The sequence below is a fragment of the Pyrus communis genome, chromosome 13 (genome assembly GCF_963583255.1).
Source record: "Pyrus communis chromosome 13, drPyrComm1.1, whole genome shotgun sequence".
NCBI classification, from domain to species: domain Eukaryota; kingdom Viridiplantae; phylum Streptophyta; class Magnoliopsida; order Rosales; family Rosaceae; genus Pyrus; species Pyrus communis.
In genome coordinates, this window is record NC_084815.1 from 3,812,564 (window position 1) to 3,831,694 (window position 19,131).

Here is a 19,131-nt window from a genome sequence, read left to right on the forward strand (position 1 = left end):
GTGTTTATCCACGGGGTAAAACAATTGGTGATTGTTTTGTTTAGGGGTGTGCTATTTACACATCTTATTTTACTTCTCACACGTCCTTTGATAATTTTTATCCGTTGATCTTTTTCAATTCATCTGATCCGATGGTCGAAAATTAAAAAGATGTATGAGAAGTAAAATAGGGTGTGTGGATATCACATCCCTTTGTTTATTATATATATATATATAATTGTTTTTCTCATGAACTCGCTCACTAGCTGTTGTAACTTCACTCTCTCTGAAAGTGTGTTTTCTTTTCTGTGCATGTTATTATTTTATTTCTTTCTCAATGTTTCTTATATCTACCTGTTCATTGTCCATGCTTCTTCCTCCGATCACTCTCAAGTCCAGTATTTAAAGCCTTTCTGGTTGCTTTTGGTTTACATTATGTCATGTGTTGATCATCCCCTTCCATTTGAGAATGAGGCAGAGGAAAAGGGAGCTGGATTGTCTGCCCTCCTCATTCCATATTTTTTCTATCTTATCTTATTTTTGTGGTCACGGTTAAGCCATGTTAACATTTTATATTGATTTTTTTATAGAAAAAATAAGATAAAAAGAAATAGGAATATAAAATGTTAACGTGGCTTAACCGTGACCACAAAAATAAAAAGAAATGAATGGTATGAGATGAGGAGGGGGATGCCATTGCCATTGGTTGGTGGTTGTAACGAAGGCCCATTCCTTGAAAAAAAGATAATAAATGCAAAGTGGCAGAAATATATATATGTATATTGGTGATGCTGGAAGCATATTTTGGTTGCTTTTGGCTTACATTATGCCACGTCTTGATCAGCCCCTTTCATTTGAGAGAGATAGAGGAAAAGGGGGATGCCATTGCCATTATAGTTGCCTGGGAGTAACGAAGGCCCATTCCTGAAAAAAGAGATAATAAATGCGAAGTTGCAGAAATATATATATATATATATATATATATATATATATATATATTGGGCAGGGCAGAAAAACTATATTAATGGCATTTAATTTTGTTTTAAAAATTATATTAATGGCAACTAAACTCTTATTTAATGATAGCATGATTTGCAAGACTTTTGAAACTCTTATATAACGCTATCATTAGATATATTTTATTGCATGACACCAATTTTCATCTTTGTTGTACTAAATTGCAACAAACTTATCTTTTCTGATATTGGTCAAACTAAGACAATGAATATATGTTATCCAAATTCTCAACCCAGGTATGTATCCAATTTTACTTACTCTTTATTTCTCAATGCATTTGTTTGAATAACTTAATATAACGTTAGTCAAAACTCAAAAACTTATAAATTATGCTGAATCTATTTTTATTAAGTTTTTAGTTGTTATTACCTACAAACTTTCTTATCCCGCAGCAACGCGCGGGCACCACTTTCTATTATAATCTAAGTAAAGTAAACATGCACAAGCATGCAACCTTTCGCATGTTGTAAAAGAATTGAGGGGACAGCTCCTATTTATACTAGGACAAGTCGGCAACTTAAAAGCATAACACTGGTGGGTGTAGTGGCAACCAAGATAAGATCATCTCTAATGGTGGGCTAAAACCTAAAATTTCCCTTTTGTTCCCCCTCCAAAATCCACTCCAACCCATGACCTAAAATTAACCTAAAACCTAAAACCCAAATGGAGGGCAAATACTAGCCCAATTTTGGGCCATAAAGCAAAATGAGCCCCACCAACTGAGACTAAAACCTGGGCTGTGAAGCCCACTGCCCAATCCCTACTCGCCAACGCGCTGCACGTGCTAGGCTCTTTCAAATTTTTGTACCAACCCACGTGGGGTTGTTCCCCCTGTATCAGACCTAGACCTGGCAATTTCTGACACGACCCGATAACCCGACACGACACGACACGAAATTAACAGGTGTTTGGGTCGACACGATAACGAATCGGGTCTTATCGGGTAACCCGATAAGCACCTGTTAAGATAACGGGTTGGGTCGGGTATACACGTGGGTAAACACGATACACGATAAGCAGAATATTATTTTTATAATTTTATAACCCTCAAAAAATACTGTAATAATTATATACATTAATTTTACAATTTTATACCCCTAAAAATTATAATAAATATATATATATATTAAATTAACTATAAAATTTATAATAATTATAATAATTATATATACTATAATAATTATACCCCCAAAATATTAAGTCTATCTATACTAATTATATATATATATATTAAATTTTATAAAAACTATAATAATTATTAATTAATAATTTAATATGCATGATCATGCATTGCATATTTGCATGATTTTGCATCCATTGAAATTTGATGCGTCAGGACTCATATGTGATTTGTTTCCATTCTCAAATTTCAATAATCAATTTTTTGCCATTGCCATTTGCCAACTTGCCGCCCTTTTTGAAAAAAAAAATGGAGGGAAAATGAAAATGTTAAGAAAAGTTGAAAATAAAACAAAAAAGTGAGGGAATTCAATTAGGGAAAGATGTTGGAGGGAAAAGTGAAAATGATAAGAAAAAGTTGAAAAGGAAACAAAAAAGAGAGGGAAAAATGAAAATTAATAGAAGTGGTGAATCTAAGTATAAATAAACTTTAAGTATTAGTCAATCTATCGTTTTACGAATTCTCCAAAACTAATTTCAACGATCCAAACCGTCAAAATTGTTTGTATATGCTTGGAGATCACATCAGCAAAAAATCACAAAAAAAAAACATTCAGAGATCAAGTAACGGGACAAAGCTTTTCAACGGTTATAAATGAAAAATCACGATTTAACGGTTATTTTAACTCCGATTTTGATGATTTTTTATAACTACACTCCTTGACCCTATATGAATACAATGAATGAATTCGATCTTCAATTTAAAATACTTACACAAGTGGATACCACAAAATCTTATGTTATACTTAATAAAAGTATAAATAAACTCTAAGTGTTAGTCAATCTATCGTTTTACGAATTCTCCAAAACTAATTTCAACGATCCAAACCGTCAAAATTGTTTGTATATGCTTGGAGATCACATCAGCAAAAAATCACAAAAAAAAAAATTCAGAGATCAAGTAACGGGACAAAGCTTTTCAACGGTTATAAATGAAAAATCACGATTTAACGGTTATTTTAACTCCGATTTTGATGATTTTTTATAACTACACTCCTTGACCCTATATGAATACAATGAATGAATTCGATCTTCAATTTAAAATATTTACACAAGTGGATACCACAAAATCTTATGTTATACTTAATAAAAGTATAAATAAACTCTAAGTGTTAGTCAATCTATCGTTTTACGAATTCTCCAAAACTAATTTCAACGATCCAAACCGTCAAAATTGTTTGTATATGCTTGGAGATCACATCAGCAAAAAATCACAAAAAAAAAACATTCAGAGATCAAGTAACGGGACAAAGCTTTTCAACGGTTATAAATGAAAAATCACGATTTAACGGTTATTTTAACTCCGATTTTGATGATTTTTTATAACTACACTCCTTGACCCTATATGAATACAATGAATGAATTCGATCTTCAATTTAAAATATTTACACAAGTGGATACCACAAAATCTTAAGTTATACTTAATAAAAGTATAAATAAACTCTAAGTGTTAGTCAATCTATCGTTTTACGAATTCTCCAAAACTAATTTCAACGATCCAAACCGTCAAAATTGTTTGTATATGCTTGGAGATCACATCAGCAAAAAATCACAAAAAAAAAACATTCAGAGATCAAGTAACGGGACAAAGCTTTTCAACGGTTATAAATGAAAAATCACGATTTAACGGTTATTTTAACTCCGATTTTGATGATTTTTTATAACTACACTCCTTGACCCTATATGAATACAATGAATGAATTTGATCTTCAATTTAAAATATTTACACAAGTGGATACCACAAAATCTTATGTTATACTTAATAAAAGTATAAATAAACTCTAAGTGTTAGTCAATCTATCGTTTTACGAATTCTCCAAAACTAATTTCAACGATCCAAACCGTCAAAATTGTTTGTATATGCTTGGAGATCACATCACCAAAAAATCACAAAAAAAAAACATTCAGAGATCAAGTAACGGGACAAAGCTTTTCAACGGTTATAAACGAAAAATCACGATTTAACGGTTATTTTAACTCCGATTTTGATGATTTTTTATAACTACACTCCTTGACCCTATATGAATACAATGAATGAATTCGATCTTCAATTTAAAATATTTACACAAGTGGATACCACAAAATCTTATGTTATACTTAATAAAAGTATAAATAAACTCTAAGCGTTAGTCAATCTATCGTTTTACGAATTCTCCAAAACTAATTTCAACGATCCAAACCGTCAAAATTGTTTGTATATGCTTGGAGATCACATCAGCAAAAAATCACAAAAAAAAAACATTCAGAGATCAAGTAACGGGACAAAGCTTTTCAACGGTTATAAACGAAAAATCACGATTTAACGGTTATTTTAACTCCGATTTTGATGATTTTTTATAACTACACTCCTTGACCCTATATGAATACAATGAATGAATTCGATCTTCAATTTAAAATATTTACACAAGTGGATACCACAAAATCTTATGTTATACTTAATAAAAGTATAAATAAACTCTAAGTGTTAGTCAATCTATCGTTTTACGAATTCTCCAAAACTAATTTCAACGATCCAAACCGTCAAAATTGTTTGTATATGCTTGGAGATCACATCAGCAAAAAATCACAAAAAAAAAACATTCAGAGATCAAGTAACGGGACAAAGCTTTTCAACGGTTATAAACGAAAAATCACGATTTAACGGTTATTTTAACTCCGATTTTGATGATTTTTTATAACTACACTCCTTGACCCTATATGAATACAATGAATGAATTTGATCTTCAATTTAAAATATTTACACAAGTGGATACCACAAAATCTTATGTTATACTTAATAAAAGTATAAATAAACTCTAAGCGTTAGTCAATCTATCGTTTTACGAATTCTCCAAAACTAATTTCAACGATCCAAACCGTCAAAATTGTTTGTATATGCTTGGAGATCACATCAGCAAAAAATCACAAAAAAAAAACATTCAGAGATCAAGTAACGGGACAAAGCTTTTCAACGGTTATAAATGAAAAATCACGATTTAACGGTTATTTTAACTCCGATTTTAATGATTTTTTTATAACTACACTCCTTGACCCTATATGAATACAATGAATGAATTCGATCTTCAATTTAAAATATTTACACAAGTGGATACCACAAAATCTTATGTTATACTTAATAAAAGCATAAATAAACTCTAAGTGTTAGTCAATCTATCGTTTTACGAATTCTCCAAAACTAATTTCAACGATCCAAACCGTCAAAATTGTTTGTATATGCTTGGAGATCACATCACCAAAAAATCACAAAAAAAAAACATTCAAAGATCAAGTAACGGGACAAAGCTTTTCAACGGTTATAAACGAAAAATCACGATTTAACGGTTATTTTAACTCCGATTTTGATGATTTTTTATAACTACACTCCTTGACCCTATATGAATACAATGAATGAATTCGATCTTCAATTTAAAATATTTACACAAGTGGATACCACAAAATCTTATGTTATACTTAATAAAAGTATAAATAAACTCTAAGTGTTAGTCAATCTTAAAAACAAAAACTCTTTATCCTTGCACATTTAATATTTGTAATAGATTAGTAGTGTATGTATTATTTTTTTTATTAGGCTTTCATTTTCGAGTGTAGATATAGTACTTGAACGAGAAATGTTTTAATGCTTTCAAGTAATATTTATGTCGCAATGTGTGGTATGTGCAAATTTTAAAAAAAAAATATATTTTTCTTAACGGGTCATAACGGGTCATAACGGGTCGGGTCACTTTACCCGTTGGGTAAAGTGACACGACCTGTTAAGGACCCGTTAAGATAACGGGTGTGACACGACACGACCCGTTAAGATAACAGGTGTTACACGAAAACGACACGAACACGACAGACACGACCCGTTTGCCAGGTCTAATCAGACCATCAAGTAGTTGTTGGGCTACTTTTCTTCATCCAATGACTCCATTTAAATGGGCTGTTGGTTAATCCAATGGTCCAGGTTCAAATTTTTTTTTTTTTAGCTTTATATTTATATATTTATTGAATTCAACGGCTTAGATCGAATATAATCAAATCTAACAGTAAAAAAAAAAGATCTAACGGTCCAAATTTAAATCCAATGGCTAAAATGATTTAAAAAATTATTTAACTTAAAATTCAACCAAAAACTCCATAAATACCTTTGTATTTATTCAAACATCCACACAAAACTCACTTTTCTCCTACAATTCTTCCAATTTTTCTTTCTACCATTTCTTCTCATTTCCAAATTTTTCAAGATGGCAAAAGAGCATGTTAGAGGTCATAATTGGACCTTTGATGAAGATATTGCTTTATGTTTGGCATGAATTTCTGTTAGCGAAGATGGTGCCGTAGGCACAAATCAAAATATAAAGGTTTTATGGGGTAAAATTCGTTGATAAGTTCCATGAAAACTCCAACGCCGGTCGAAGGGAAGTTGGTGGTGTTTATGATTGTTGGAAGATTATCAACAAAACGTGCACTTTGTGGAAGGGAAGCTTGGAGAAAGCCACGGTTGACATGCTTAGTAGAAGTGGCGCTTCAAAAATTGTGAGTTTCTTTGTTGATATTTTAGTTTCCATGTACATAATAATATTTTGCAACTAATTGTTTTTATGTATTTGTTGCATAGGGTGACAAAGCAATGACAATTTACAAGACAAGAACTACACCAAAAAATCAAGCCTTGAAGTTGCATCATGCTTGGAACATCCTCAAGGATTGTCCGAGGTGGGGAACCGATGCGAACCAACAATGTGGAAGATTATTTCATAGTGAAACCCCACCCCCAAATGATGTCAATGAAGGTGTGAATTTTGCCGACAATGATGGTGTCGAACAAATGACCCCAACTTCTTCTTTTGCAAGGCCCCCGGGTAGAGATAAGCAACGTGAAGCAAAGAGAAAAGGGAAGTCCCAAGATCCGATACGTGCACAATTTGCTAGCGAAATGGTAAGAATGAATGAAAACCATATCTCTTGGCAAGAAGAATCGGCCCAAATGCGTTTGGCCATGAAGGAACAAGGGGATAGGGAGCAAGAAAGGTTCGAAATTAATTTGATGATGGAGGACCTTGACAAATACACTCTAGAGAGGAAGAAATACTTAAGTGGTAAGCAAAAAGACATTTTACAAAGGAATGCCACAAGGAGTATATTTCAAGATGATGATTCATCTCAAGACTATCACCCAAGTCCATCACCAAGTCAAGATGGTGGATATCATTATTAAGTTTATGAGTTTTCGATTGTATTAAGTTTATATGGTTTAATAATTGTCTTTTATTTTTTTTAAGTTTATGTGGTTTATTATTTGTTATTTGTATTAAGTTTATGTGGTTTATTAAATGTTGTTTGTATTAAGTTTATGTGGTTTATCATGATTTTCATGTATTGATTTAGTGATTTTTCAAAATTTATCGGAATTTAAATATTTTAAGGTTAAAATGTTCATATGATTAATTTAAGATAGTCTACATAATTTCTTTTTTAAAACAAAAGTTAATTTAAAAAAAATAGCCTTAATTCATTCTTTAATAATCTTGAGCAAGGGTTGGAACAGAAAAACCGTTTCTGGACTAAAACCTTAATTTTTTGGGCTAAATATTTTTAGGTTTTAGGTCACCATCGAAGATGGTCTAAAAATGATCTGAAGTGTGTCTAATCCTCATGCAAGACAGTATAGCTAGTCAGCAATAATAGAGTGCTCGTGGAGCACGTGGGACCTCTGAACAATGCCACCTAACATCAACAAATTAGATAAGAATGCCGCCACCTAACCTCCTACCAACACCTCATGTTAAACCAATGCGGTGAGTCAACAACGTACTTAAACTTCAGTATGATAAGCATACCTAAACGCCCTTTTAGTCAAAAGCCACAGGCACTTGATGAATCCTTTGCCTTTTTCCAAAAAGTCAAAATCCGGATTTTAGTGTTTCGATCATTTCTTTCAAATTTCAATACTGAGGAGAAAAAAATGTACATTTTATCTTTGCATTTAATAGATATTTAACGAAAAAATTAATTAAGTTTATTAACAGATTACACAATAAGTGATTTGTATCTTAATTGATCAAAAACATTCGCTCAAGCATTCGATGTCCAATGCTCAAAAACCTTTCCGGAGTGTAAATTCTTGTTTCGTTTACTAAAAAATAAAATAATAATTGAAATTGGCGTATTTCTTTTTTGGTAATTAAAATTGAAATTGTGTGTTAATTGGTTGAAAGGGAAGGTTGTAATCAAGGTTTAAATGACTTACCAAAATTCGTAATCTCTAACGTATCAAAACACAAATCTATACCAAAATAAGGGTTGTATATGTAACAATTATGTACCAAATCATTGGTATGTTATGTTTAATACATATGTGCATTCATATATCATGAAATTACATTATGATTAATAGGATGTTAGTTGTACTTTTAAGTTTTTATAAATTAAAATTATTAAAATTATAAACAAAAACTAGGCTTTGTACATACGTTGTTGATACAAGCCTATATTTAATGTTGGCAAAAATCGACATATTCCTACCAGGTGCTCAACAAAATGGTTCAATAAATATTTTTTTTGTAAAAATTTTGACTCTTTTATTTAAAAATTCTAACTCCGCACAGTAAGCTTATAAAGTTAAGGTGCATTTGTTGCATCGGACTATTTCATGATTGGATTAGTTTCAGTGACTAAGCTGAATTGACTTGACATGAACTAAGTAATACAAGAATAATAGAGTGTTTGATGCAGTGTTAGACTAAACCGTAAACTAATTTTGAAATCCAAGTATTTTTTATATTTTTAATTCACTCTTGCTCTCCTCTCTCTACCTTTCCTTCTTTTTCTTTTCCCTTTTGTTTCCTCTTCTTTTCATTTCCAAATGCTGGGATTCCCTTCTTCTGTTTTTCTCCGTCTTTTTTAATTCGACGATAAGTAATTCTAAAGAAACTAAATTTGTAAATTAAATTTGCAAACTAAATGATGTGTCATCAATAATAAATAAGCATTTTGATCAATACTTAAGTAAATTTTCTTGTCACTTTGTTTACAAAATTTAGTCTACAAATTTAGTCTCTCTAACATTTCCTTTCAACAATTGGTTCTCCTTTTTCATCCATTCCCTTTTTGTTTCCTCTTCTTTTCCTTTCCAGACACTTACGGTTCTTTGCTTTTCTTTTCTTTTTCGAATTCGGCAATCAGCCACAACCAGATGAACCCCAAGCAGCACCACTTGCCCATCGGTTCATGAAGGAAGGCGCAGAAGATTTGTGGAACGAAAAGGACATTTCCAAATCTGTGCACAAACAAGCAGAAGCTTTTTCGCACAAGAGGTTGAAGAGAGCGAAGAGGAAGACGAAGTCCATACGGGATTAGCAAACGACGCATGTGCAAGCGACGCAGCTCAGACGGAATTAGCGATCCCATATCTTTCGGGACGTCTCGCTAAGCCGACCTAGCAAAGCCCTTAGTCAGAGCGAGTTCGACTTAATCTCATTTAAGTTAGTCTATGTTCGCACCAAACATGAACTAGTTGTCTTAGCTAAGGTAATTCAGTCCAATGAAACTTGACGAGGGCAAACAAACACGGTCTTCTTCGGGGTTATAGTTTTGACTGTTTTTCTCCGGGTCTCCGAACATTTGTGGACCATTAAAGTCTGTCGATGAGGCTTTTACATTTTTTTTCCACACACTCCCTCCTAAATTCCAAACAGGGATGTGTTTGACCAATTCTTTTTCAAGAATAACCACGTTGATAAGTAATCTGATAACATTCTTAGCATATACCGTCATCATCATGTACGTGAATCCGCATGGGAGTATTCTGAGTCTTTAATCATGAAGGCGTGACATGCATAACTTATTGCAATGCAACACCCACTATTCTTTAATTGTTTTAAAGCATGCATGAATTAAAACTAGTTGGTGAGGGCAGGATGCCCACTCTCTTACATTAAAGTTTGCATTTTTTTCTCGTATATTAAATTTTAATTATTGTAAAAAAGAAAATTAGGCAGAGTTAACGTCAGCGATGACGTTGAAGTGCAACGTAAGAGAATGGAGATGACATTAATCCACTTCATAAAATAAGACAAAAACAAGTGTTTTCGCTATTGGTATTCTTTCTGATCTCTACGCATTTCACTACTCCACCGGAAATTCAATGGATTATTTGCTACTCGTGACCGCCAATATAAAAGACGACAATGAGGCTCCTACTTTCTCGTTTTGATTCACATGGTAGCCCATCTTGTAAGCCCACATGAATTACAAGTGTGGGTTGGGGCGACCATAACTGCCCAGCAACATATGATATGGCTTTCAATTTGCGTCGTCTGTTGCTTGAGCGACCTAGCTCATCTCCCCATCATTTTGAAGTCAAAAGTCTTTGGCAAAGGCATTAAAAATAGACTCGATGGAGAGTTTTGACAGTTCAAGTGAGACAATTTGAGTTAAACGGGTTTAAGTGAGACTCAAATTGAGTTTCAGGATACGTAAGTGTAATTGAAACAATTTGTATAGAAATCTAACGGTACATTGGCACGTACGCTTATTTTCAGACGCCATATACATTGCTAAAGAGAAAAAAAAAATGAATATATCACTAAACTAGGAACCAACTGATACAAAACCCTCGTCTCGAGGCCTTTAATTTTCAATTGCACATAAACACGTGGTGGTGCACATATTCATAGCTCTGCCAAAAGTTGCTGACACGATTATCAGAAGCACCCAAAGAGGAGTAAAAGGGAGGGGACGGGAGTTTCCCCATTTGCACCAAACCATTAGAAACGCCATAATTGCAGATGGAACAGGATACCCTTTGAATCCATATATACTGAGTATGCTGAGTAGGCGATTTAGACAGTTGAAATTTAATCTAACGGTTATAATTATTATAATTTTTAAAGGATCTCTCTGTTTACAGCCGTTGAATCAAATTTTAAAGGTCCGGATCGTCTGCTCAACAGGCTCAGTATTATTGGATCTGGAGGGAATCCGGTTCCAACGCAGATAGCCCATGATCTCGACACGTTACCTTGCAATTTCCTTGCCTCCTTTGAAAGCTCCTCCTTCTCCGTACACTACAAATATTTCCAAATTCCAACCAGGAGAAGTGTATTTTGGTAGAAAAAAACAATGTCTCACGCGCAAGGGCATGCAAATGTTCCTTCGTAGTTCGTATGTTACATTCTGTTAATTATGCCTCCACCAGTGTACGAGTGGTTGGGGCTGAAGAAGCAATGTCACTCGATATGCAATGGTGAATCTACCATTCAACATATATATATATATATATTTTTTTTTTTTAAAATTTTTTGAGGATGTTCCTAGTGCTAAAGTACAAGTTTTCTAGATAGAAATAAAGAGCGTAGCACACAAAAAAATTTCAGTTTAATAACTGAGGCATTTCGTTGAACACTTAGTATGCTTATTGTTGTCAGCTAGATTATGTTGCATGCATGTCAGTATATATGATATATGCTGCAATAATCTGATGAGTGTTATTGAGAGAATTTGTTAAAATATATCTAGCATGCATTACATCAACACTTGATAGTCATAAAAGTGACGCATACCAAACATTCAAAAGGTTCTCGAAAGACCTTAACATATATGTTTCTTGGACTTTAAGTGGTCCTGAGACTCTCAATGTACATCCACCACCGAGCATATACGTATGCTATGTGCTTGCTCATAGGTGAACTCATGACGCATTTGTACGAAAGATAATCACAGGGACAACCATTACAGTTAGAAAGGTCGTATATCGTATTGTGCTACGGACATGACGCATTTGTACGAAAGATAATCACGGGGACAACCATTACAGTTAGAAAGGTCGTATATCGTATTGTGCTACGGACTCTTAAGTTATTTGGGTTGGATTGAACTACCTTGTCGTAAAATAGTTCGGTCTTTTCCATGAGGGGTTGAAAACCTAATGCATGTATCTATCTTGTTTTTGGAACTTGTTGAAATATCTCATATCGACCGTATTTCTGTGAAAATAAGAGTTTAAATATCTTAACCTCACTCCAACTAATATCGAGACATTTTATGATAAAACCTCACACCTGACGAACTGTGCATGTAGTAATAACCAAGTTAAGGACAATATCAGTGTTGTTGGAAGTGACCTGTCTCTCTGATGATTCTACCGAACTTACATAAACGAAGTATAAATTTTAGAAAAATCGAAATACAGTCACCTGACTTAATCAATACACATTATTAGTATTTTTTTTTTCATTACTATTCTTGCATACATACAGATATCAATGAACGCAGTTTTTTGCATGTGAAGTGAAGTTTATAATGTCAACCAAATAATTAATTTATGTATTTGGAAGAGGGTGGGCTATTGAACTAGTACTGTCTAGTGCAAGTGACTAGTCCTTCAATTCAAGCATAATTTTGCAACCGAATGCCAAGAAGCTGTTAATCTCAATAAGTTGCCAGCATCATTGAAAGTACGTTTAAACTAAGCTAAAAGATATGCTTTTGTGAAAAATGATTCGAGAGGGTAGCACCATGGTGGATTAGGTCGTGGCTGGTGGCCCTCTTTATATAAAATTAACAATTACTTCCAGGCTCGTTCTTCTTAGCTTTTTCCTGCAAACGCACATTTTTTTTCACTAATTTTTAAATTATGAGTATACTATAGTTTTATTCCCCAGATAACACTTGCTTTGAAATAGAACCTTCAAGTTAATATTTCGTCAAATTCAGTATGACTCATTTTTTGGGACAATATCATCTTCTAATTCACCATTTGTTTTTATGCACAACGTTTGGTCGAGCTATGTTACCATGTGTGTTAGCTTCAAACTTGAGGGCAATTGCGCATCTTGGATAGATATGCTACTTGGGTCTTGGGCGTTAGGGTCTTGGGTTTGTGTTTTAGTGTTGTAGTCTCGAGTTTGCGTCTTGGGTTTGGTGTCTTTGTGTCTCTAGCACCCACAACTTTTGAAGTTGAATCTCTTGCGTCAGGGTCTGGACTCTTGGTTATCAAATTTTTCACGCCGAGTTCAAGGCTTCGTGATAACATGTTGAGTGTCAAATTCATGAGTCCTTGGGTTAAGTCTCATGCCAGGCCTTCGGCCTTTGGAAGTGAGAAATAATTTTATACTAAAATTATCATTTACGAGAGGAGGAATCTAAAATCTCTCACTTGCAAGTAAGTAAAAATACAACTAACCAATATCCCTGTTTACTTTGCATATTTTGTATATTTTACACTAATGGGAGAAGAAGGGAGTTCGGCTAAGTCACACAATGAGGAACTTAATTTGGTATCGAATTCGCCATCTACGAGATTTGGACATAAGATCTCTCACTTAAGTGAAGAAAAATACCACCAGATAGTAATATTGAGTGTCCTGTTTACTTTCTATATTAAACATATGGTTATATCAAATTGTAAATATCCTAGCCACCATACGGGGCCTAATACAATGTCATTACCAATATTGTATGAGGTAATTGAAGTAAACTGAGTAGCACGCACCAAAAACTGCGAGTGGAAAGGGTAAATACAGAACTGCCCTCTCTTTTTTAAGCACTTTTTTCTATTAACTTCTCTCCCCCATTTCATTATGCTCTGCTTCTACCAAACATAAGCTTCCTTTTGCTTCTCTCGAAAAAACAGAGGAAGCACACAGCCATTGAAGAAGCTCAGAGATTCATAATATACAGATGAACCGGCTCGCACCGTTGTCGGAAGAGCCGAACATCAACGGAGAAGAGGACGCCGCGAACCGGTCGAGCAAAGGCATTCTGCGGAGCACTCAGCCGTGGCGGAACTGGATCAAGACCCACCTTTCTCCTCTCGTGCTCTTCCACAAGAGGTCCGACTTCAATGTGCTTCTCAGTGTTCTTGGTTGCCCTCTCTTCCCTGTCTCTGCCCTCCCCAAACTACCCCTCAATGAGGTACCTATTTTCTCGCCAGTTTCCATAACTTTTCCATCCTTATTTAGTAATGATGGTTTGATCATTGATTCTTTATGTGTTTGGATACTTTGGTACCTTCATATGCAGGTCATTCCATTTATTTATTTATTACATTTTCTTATACAAACGATATTGGAGAAGGAAAAATCGAATACAGAACCTTGGATGCAGAAATAACAATTCTTAATTAACTAAGCTAAAAGTCTTGTTTATTTATTAACATAAAATTGTATTTGGCTTAAAAGTCGAGTTTGGACCACCTTTACCAATTACATTGCTGACCATTGGTCGCACATACACAGTTGTGAAAGTGGTTAGCAAGGTGACTAGTAACTGAGATACGTTGTTCACCGAACGATGTGAGAGGATGAGATCAAATAAATGACCTCGGCTACGAATATAACTGCTCGTAAATTCATAATTACTTAAGCAACAAACCCGTGGTATTTTTCTTTTAGCGTAAATTTGTTTTTGGTTTAAAAGCTTTATTGGATTTACTTTTGTTGAGGGAAAGTGAGTTTCCATGTATGTGAGAATATAATAATGACTGGCCTTAGGCTAAATTAAAATTGTTATTAAAGAAAAAGTAATTAGAATGTAATTTAGTATGATTTAAATAGGATTTTATTTGTTTTCAGAAAAAAGGTACTGAAATATTTACTCCAATTTCATGCAGGGAAAAGTCTTGTTGTCGCTCTAATTTAATGTTTTTTTTCTTATGATTTTCTTAAGAAGGTTTCCTCAACTGCACAATACATAATACAACACTTCACAGCTGCCACCGGTTGCCGCAAGCTAGAAGGCAAAGTGAAGAACATTTTCGCAACTGGGAAAGTGACGATGGCAATGGTTGATGATCCCGGCCCCGGTGGTGGCTCGGCTGCCGGAACCACCGCAGTTTCGGAAAAAGGGTGCTTTGTGATGTGGCAGATGGTTCCTAACAAGTGGCTGATTGAGCTAGTTCTAGGTGGTCACAAGGTGGCAGCTGGTAGCGATGGCTTAGTCGCTTGGCGTCACACGCCGTGGCTAGGTGTCCACGCTGCCAAGGGCCGCATTCGTCCACTCCGGCGAGCTCTTCAGGCAAGTCCTACTTAACTAAATATGTTTTAAATTAGTATAATTTAACTAAATCTTAGTTTTCACTGGGAAAATGTGCCAGACGGGACCAGGGACAAATAAATATAGGTGTTGCTTGTTAGGTAATATAGCATGTTTTTTCTCGCACATTTCCCCAAATAACATTAAAAATTAGTTTTTTTTTTTTTTTTTTTGGGGGGGGGGGGGGGGGGTGGGTGGGTGATGTGCGGGTTTTTAGTTTGTGACAGCAGAAATATTAGGTAGGGTAGAGATTTTTCAGTGTCTAGGGTTATAAAATACGAGGTAGTACACTATATATCATTATATAAGTGGTAAAATAATTATGTTAAAAACTTAACAATTTAGAAAGTAAAACTTTCATTCACTTATATAATGATGCATAAAACTTTCATTCACTTATATAATGATGCATAATGTGTTACTTGTGTTCTACGCACAATAAGAATTTTCGTTAATTGAGAGAGGCGTCACCAAAATTTAAGAACTATTAAGTCATCCTGCACTCCAGGTGCACTCTTCCCCAGTTGAAAAAATACGTACATACGGATGAAGTGCAAAACGACTCTTTTGGAGTGCATATAGGAACTCCAAAAGAAATAAGCACGTAAAAACGTTCCTTTGTCAAAATTGCTATAGTTAAGCAAGAGTTGGCTTGTACATAGTAGAATAATGTACTCTCGGAAGATTAAGAATCTAGACCATATCGACATCGACTTTCATCATAGCGTGTAGTTCAGTTTCACAGTTTGACAATATAAATATTATGCGTATTTTATGTTACAAGGGTACTCAAAATATATAGAAAAGCACATGAAAAGAACAACAAAACAGCACACACCAGCAAGCACTCATCTTCTACTTAGAAAATTCCTCAAACATCCATGATGGGTAGTTTTGACAAGTTCCCTTTACGTTTGCATCTTCTACATATCTAACAGATTTGAAGAGAGAATTATAAGCAAAGATCTATAACGACCCCCCCCCCCCCCCCCCCCCCACACTCCAAAAAAAAAAAAAAAAAAAAGGATGTGTTAGACCCACGCTACCCATAAGCTGAAATGTGCTTTTCAGCCTGTACTATAAGCGCTTTATATCTGATTAGGTATTATCTACTTATTTTTCTAATTATTTTTTAAATGTTTTTGGTAGAGTTGCATATGCAAACTAAGACATGATCTTACCAGCCAAATTACGGGATCTTGTTGCAAAAATTTTCTTTCATTTGTTGATTTTTTTAGTATCTTTTGAATTTTTCTTGTTGCATGCATGTTAGGAATTTTTCTTTCCCTTGCATTCATTCAAATTCATGACAAACATCAAAACCATTGGATGCGTTGACAGTCAACAAATCCAATGGTCGTTTTTCGTTGATATAAGTAACCAGCTACGTATGTCATCTCTTCTTACAATATGAGTGCAAGCTACCCTGCATTCACTTCGATTCATGACGAACAACAATACCATTGGATGTAACCTCGGCACAAAGTTAAACATATCCAATGATCTTTATGCTCGATCAAAGATTATCATAATATATCCGATTATGTATAATCTCCTGTAAAAATAAGTACGTGAATTCTACTGTTACGTGTCAGATTTCACATACTATGATGTTATATCAATGGTGACGTTTTTTTATTTTTGGTTAGTAGGGATTAGATCCAATGGCAATATCAGCTGTATTTTCCCCAGCGCAGTACGTGGGGGAAAAGCAAATCTCCGGCGTTGATTGCTTCGTCTTGAAATTGTCAGCTGATCAAACGGATCTGGCTGAACGAAGTGATAGCACAGCAGAGATGATCAAACATGTAATATTTGGCTACTTCAGCCAAAGAAATGGGCTGCTAGTGTACCTAGAGGACTCTTATTTAACCAGGATCCAGTCACCTGGTGCCTACCCTACCTACTGGGAGACCACAATGTCGACGAAAATCGAGGACTATCGGACGGTGGAGGGTGTGATGATCGCACACGCCGGTCAGACGAATGTGATCATCACACGGTTTGGGGACAATCTAAAGACAGGGTCAGCGATCACGCGGCTGGAAGAAACATGGACGATTGATGATGTTGCATTCAACGTCCCTGGATTGTCCATGGATTGCTTCATTCCTCCAAAAGAAGTACAGAAAGATTACCCTAAGAAGAATTTTGATTGGAGATCACCATTGCATTAACGATGATGATGATGATGATGATCATCATCATCATCTTGATCACGATTAGTTGATAAGGGATTTGATTATATTTTGATCCATGACTTGTGTGAACAGTTGAATATTTTTTTACTCTTCCCGCTCTTAAGTGTCGAAGTGTAAATATCGTACATGCTTATGTACATCTTTATATACATATTTTTTACTCTTCCCCGTTTGATAACTATTTTGTTTTTATTTTTTTTCCTAGAGAAAGAAAGAAGTAGATAATTGGAAGCCTTTATGAAAATAGCTTGAGCTAAGTTTATTTTAACCAAAAATCATGTTATAACTTTATTTAATGAAAAAGAATTAAATATTAATGAAAAACCCTTAAATTTTAATTAAAAAAGATACAAGAACTTAAATTTTAATGAAAATGACACAATTTTAAAATTAAATAAGAAAAAGAAAAAAACCTGGCACGCTGGACTCGCGTGTCCATCACATGCATTGTTTATGAAACAGAACACTATTTATGAAACTAAGCACTATTTATGAAATTGAGCGATATTACACTATTTATTGGTCCAGTTTCATAACACTAGTACAAAAACATGTTTGCGAGATGCATCAAATTTCGTCGCGCAAAGTATGTTTGCGTGACGTTTTGTGCGTCCCGCAAGATTTGGCGCCAAACCAAGAATGCTTTACCACTTTTTTCCCAACTTTGCGCGACTTAGGTGCACCCACGTCGCGCAAAACAGTTTTGGGGACTCAATCTATTGGTTTTTGCTCAACAATCTAAAATATGCCAAATTTTTTTATCTTGATCAAAATCATTTGACCCATAGAGAAATATGGAAGGTACCAGGGCAACAAATCAATGATGTTGAACTATTAGCCTAATTGTTACAGAGTTATTTTCTGTTTCTGTTTTCAATTAATTGGAACTTTAAATGTTGTGCTGCACAAACACAAACCTTGCAAATTGCAATGTATATTTTCTTCCTTCATTTAAAAGTTTGAAGTCTATACTTTCTCTTTATAAATATATTGGAGAAACCAAAAGCAGAACTGGAAAAGCAGATAGTCACAAAACAAAGATAAATTGATGATTCCTGTTTCAATCAATAACCACAAGTTCATTTTCAAAACATACAATGCAAATTAAAAAAAAATTCAAAGTTTGGAAGAATTGAAATGAAAATCAGAGGGGTTAGGTTTGGATTTTGAATGTCATTTGGTTATTTAAAATATAACTTTGCACGACGTACCAGCCAATGCATCACGCAAAGGTTGTTTGCGCGACGTACAACCAATGCATCACGCAAAGGCTGTTTGTTCAATGTACAGATGCGTTGCGCAAAGTGTTTTTAATACTTTCATCAAGTATAACATAAGATTTTGTAGTATCCACTTGTGTAAATATTTTAAATTGATGATTGAATCAGTTCTTTGTATTCATATAGGGTCAAGGAGTGTAGCTGTAAAAAATCATCAAAATCAGAGTTAAAATAACCATTAAATCGTGATTTTTTGTTTATAACCGTTGAAAAGTTTTGTCATGTTGCTTGATCTCTGAATGTTTGTTTTTTTACGATTTTTGGCATATGCAATCTCCAAGTATATACAAACAAGTTTGAAGGTTGGATCGTTGAAATTAGTTTTGAACAATGCATATCCCATAAAAACGATAGATTCCCTAACACTTAGAGTTTATTAATACTTTCATCAAGTATAACATAAGATTTTGTGGTATCCACTTGTGTAAATATTTTAAATTGACGATCGAAGTAGTTCG

The 19,131-nt window shown here is 34.3% G+C and overlaps 1 protein-coding gene across 1 annotated transcript; it reads left to right on the forward strand.

Moving 5' to 3' along the window:
• Nucleotides 1–13,748: 13,748 nt before the first annotated feature.
• On the forward strand, nucleotides 13,749–17,445 carry LOC137712068 (uncharacterized). The gene is made up of 3 exons (XM_068451214.1): nucleotides 13,749–14,073; nucleotides 14,830–15,174; nucleotides 16,845–17,445. The coding sequence occupies exons 1-3, from the start codon at nucleotides 13,840–13,842 to the stop codon at nucleotides 17,367–17,369; spliced, it is 1,104 nt and encodes a 367-aa protein (XP_068307315.1). The 5' UTR covers nucleotides 13,749–13,839; the 3' UTR covers nucleotides 17,370–17,445.
• The last annotated feature ends 1,686 nt before the right edge of the window (nucleotides 17,446–19,131 follow it).

Excerpts from the sequence above, each read along its gene's own strand:
- LOC137712068 (XM_068451214.1), top strand. The coding sequence starts at position 13,840 with ATGAACCGGCTCGCACCGTTGTCGGAAGAGCCGAACATCAACGGAGAA. Across the intron at positions 14,074-14,829 it reads CCAAACTACCCCTCAATGAG|GTTTCCTCAACTGCACAATA; the intron begins GTACCTATTTTC and ends TTTCTTAAGAAG. Across the intron at positions 15,175-16,844 it reads CACTCCGGCGAGCTCTTCAG|GGATTAGATCCAATGGCAAT; the intron begins GCAAGTCCTACT and ends TTTGGTTAGTAG.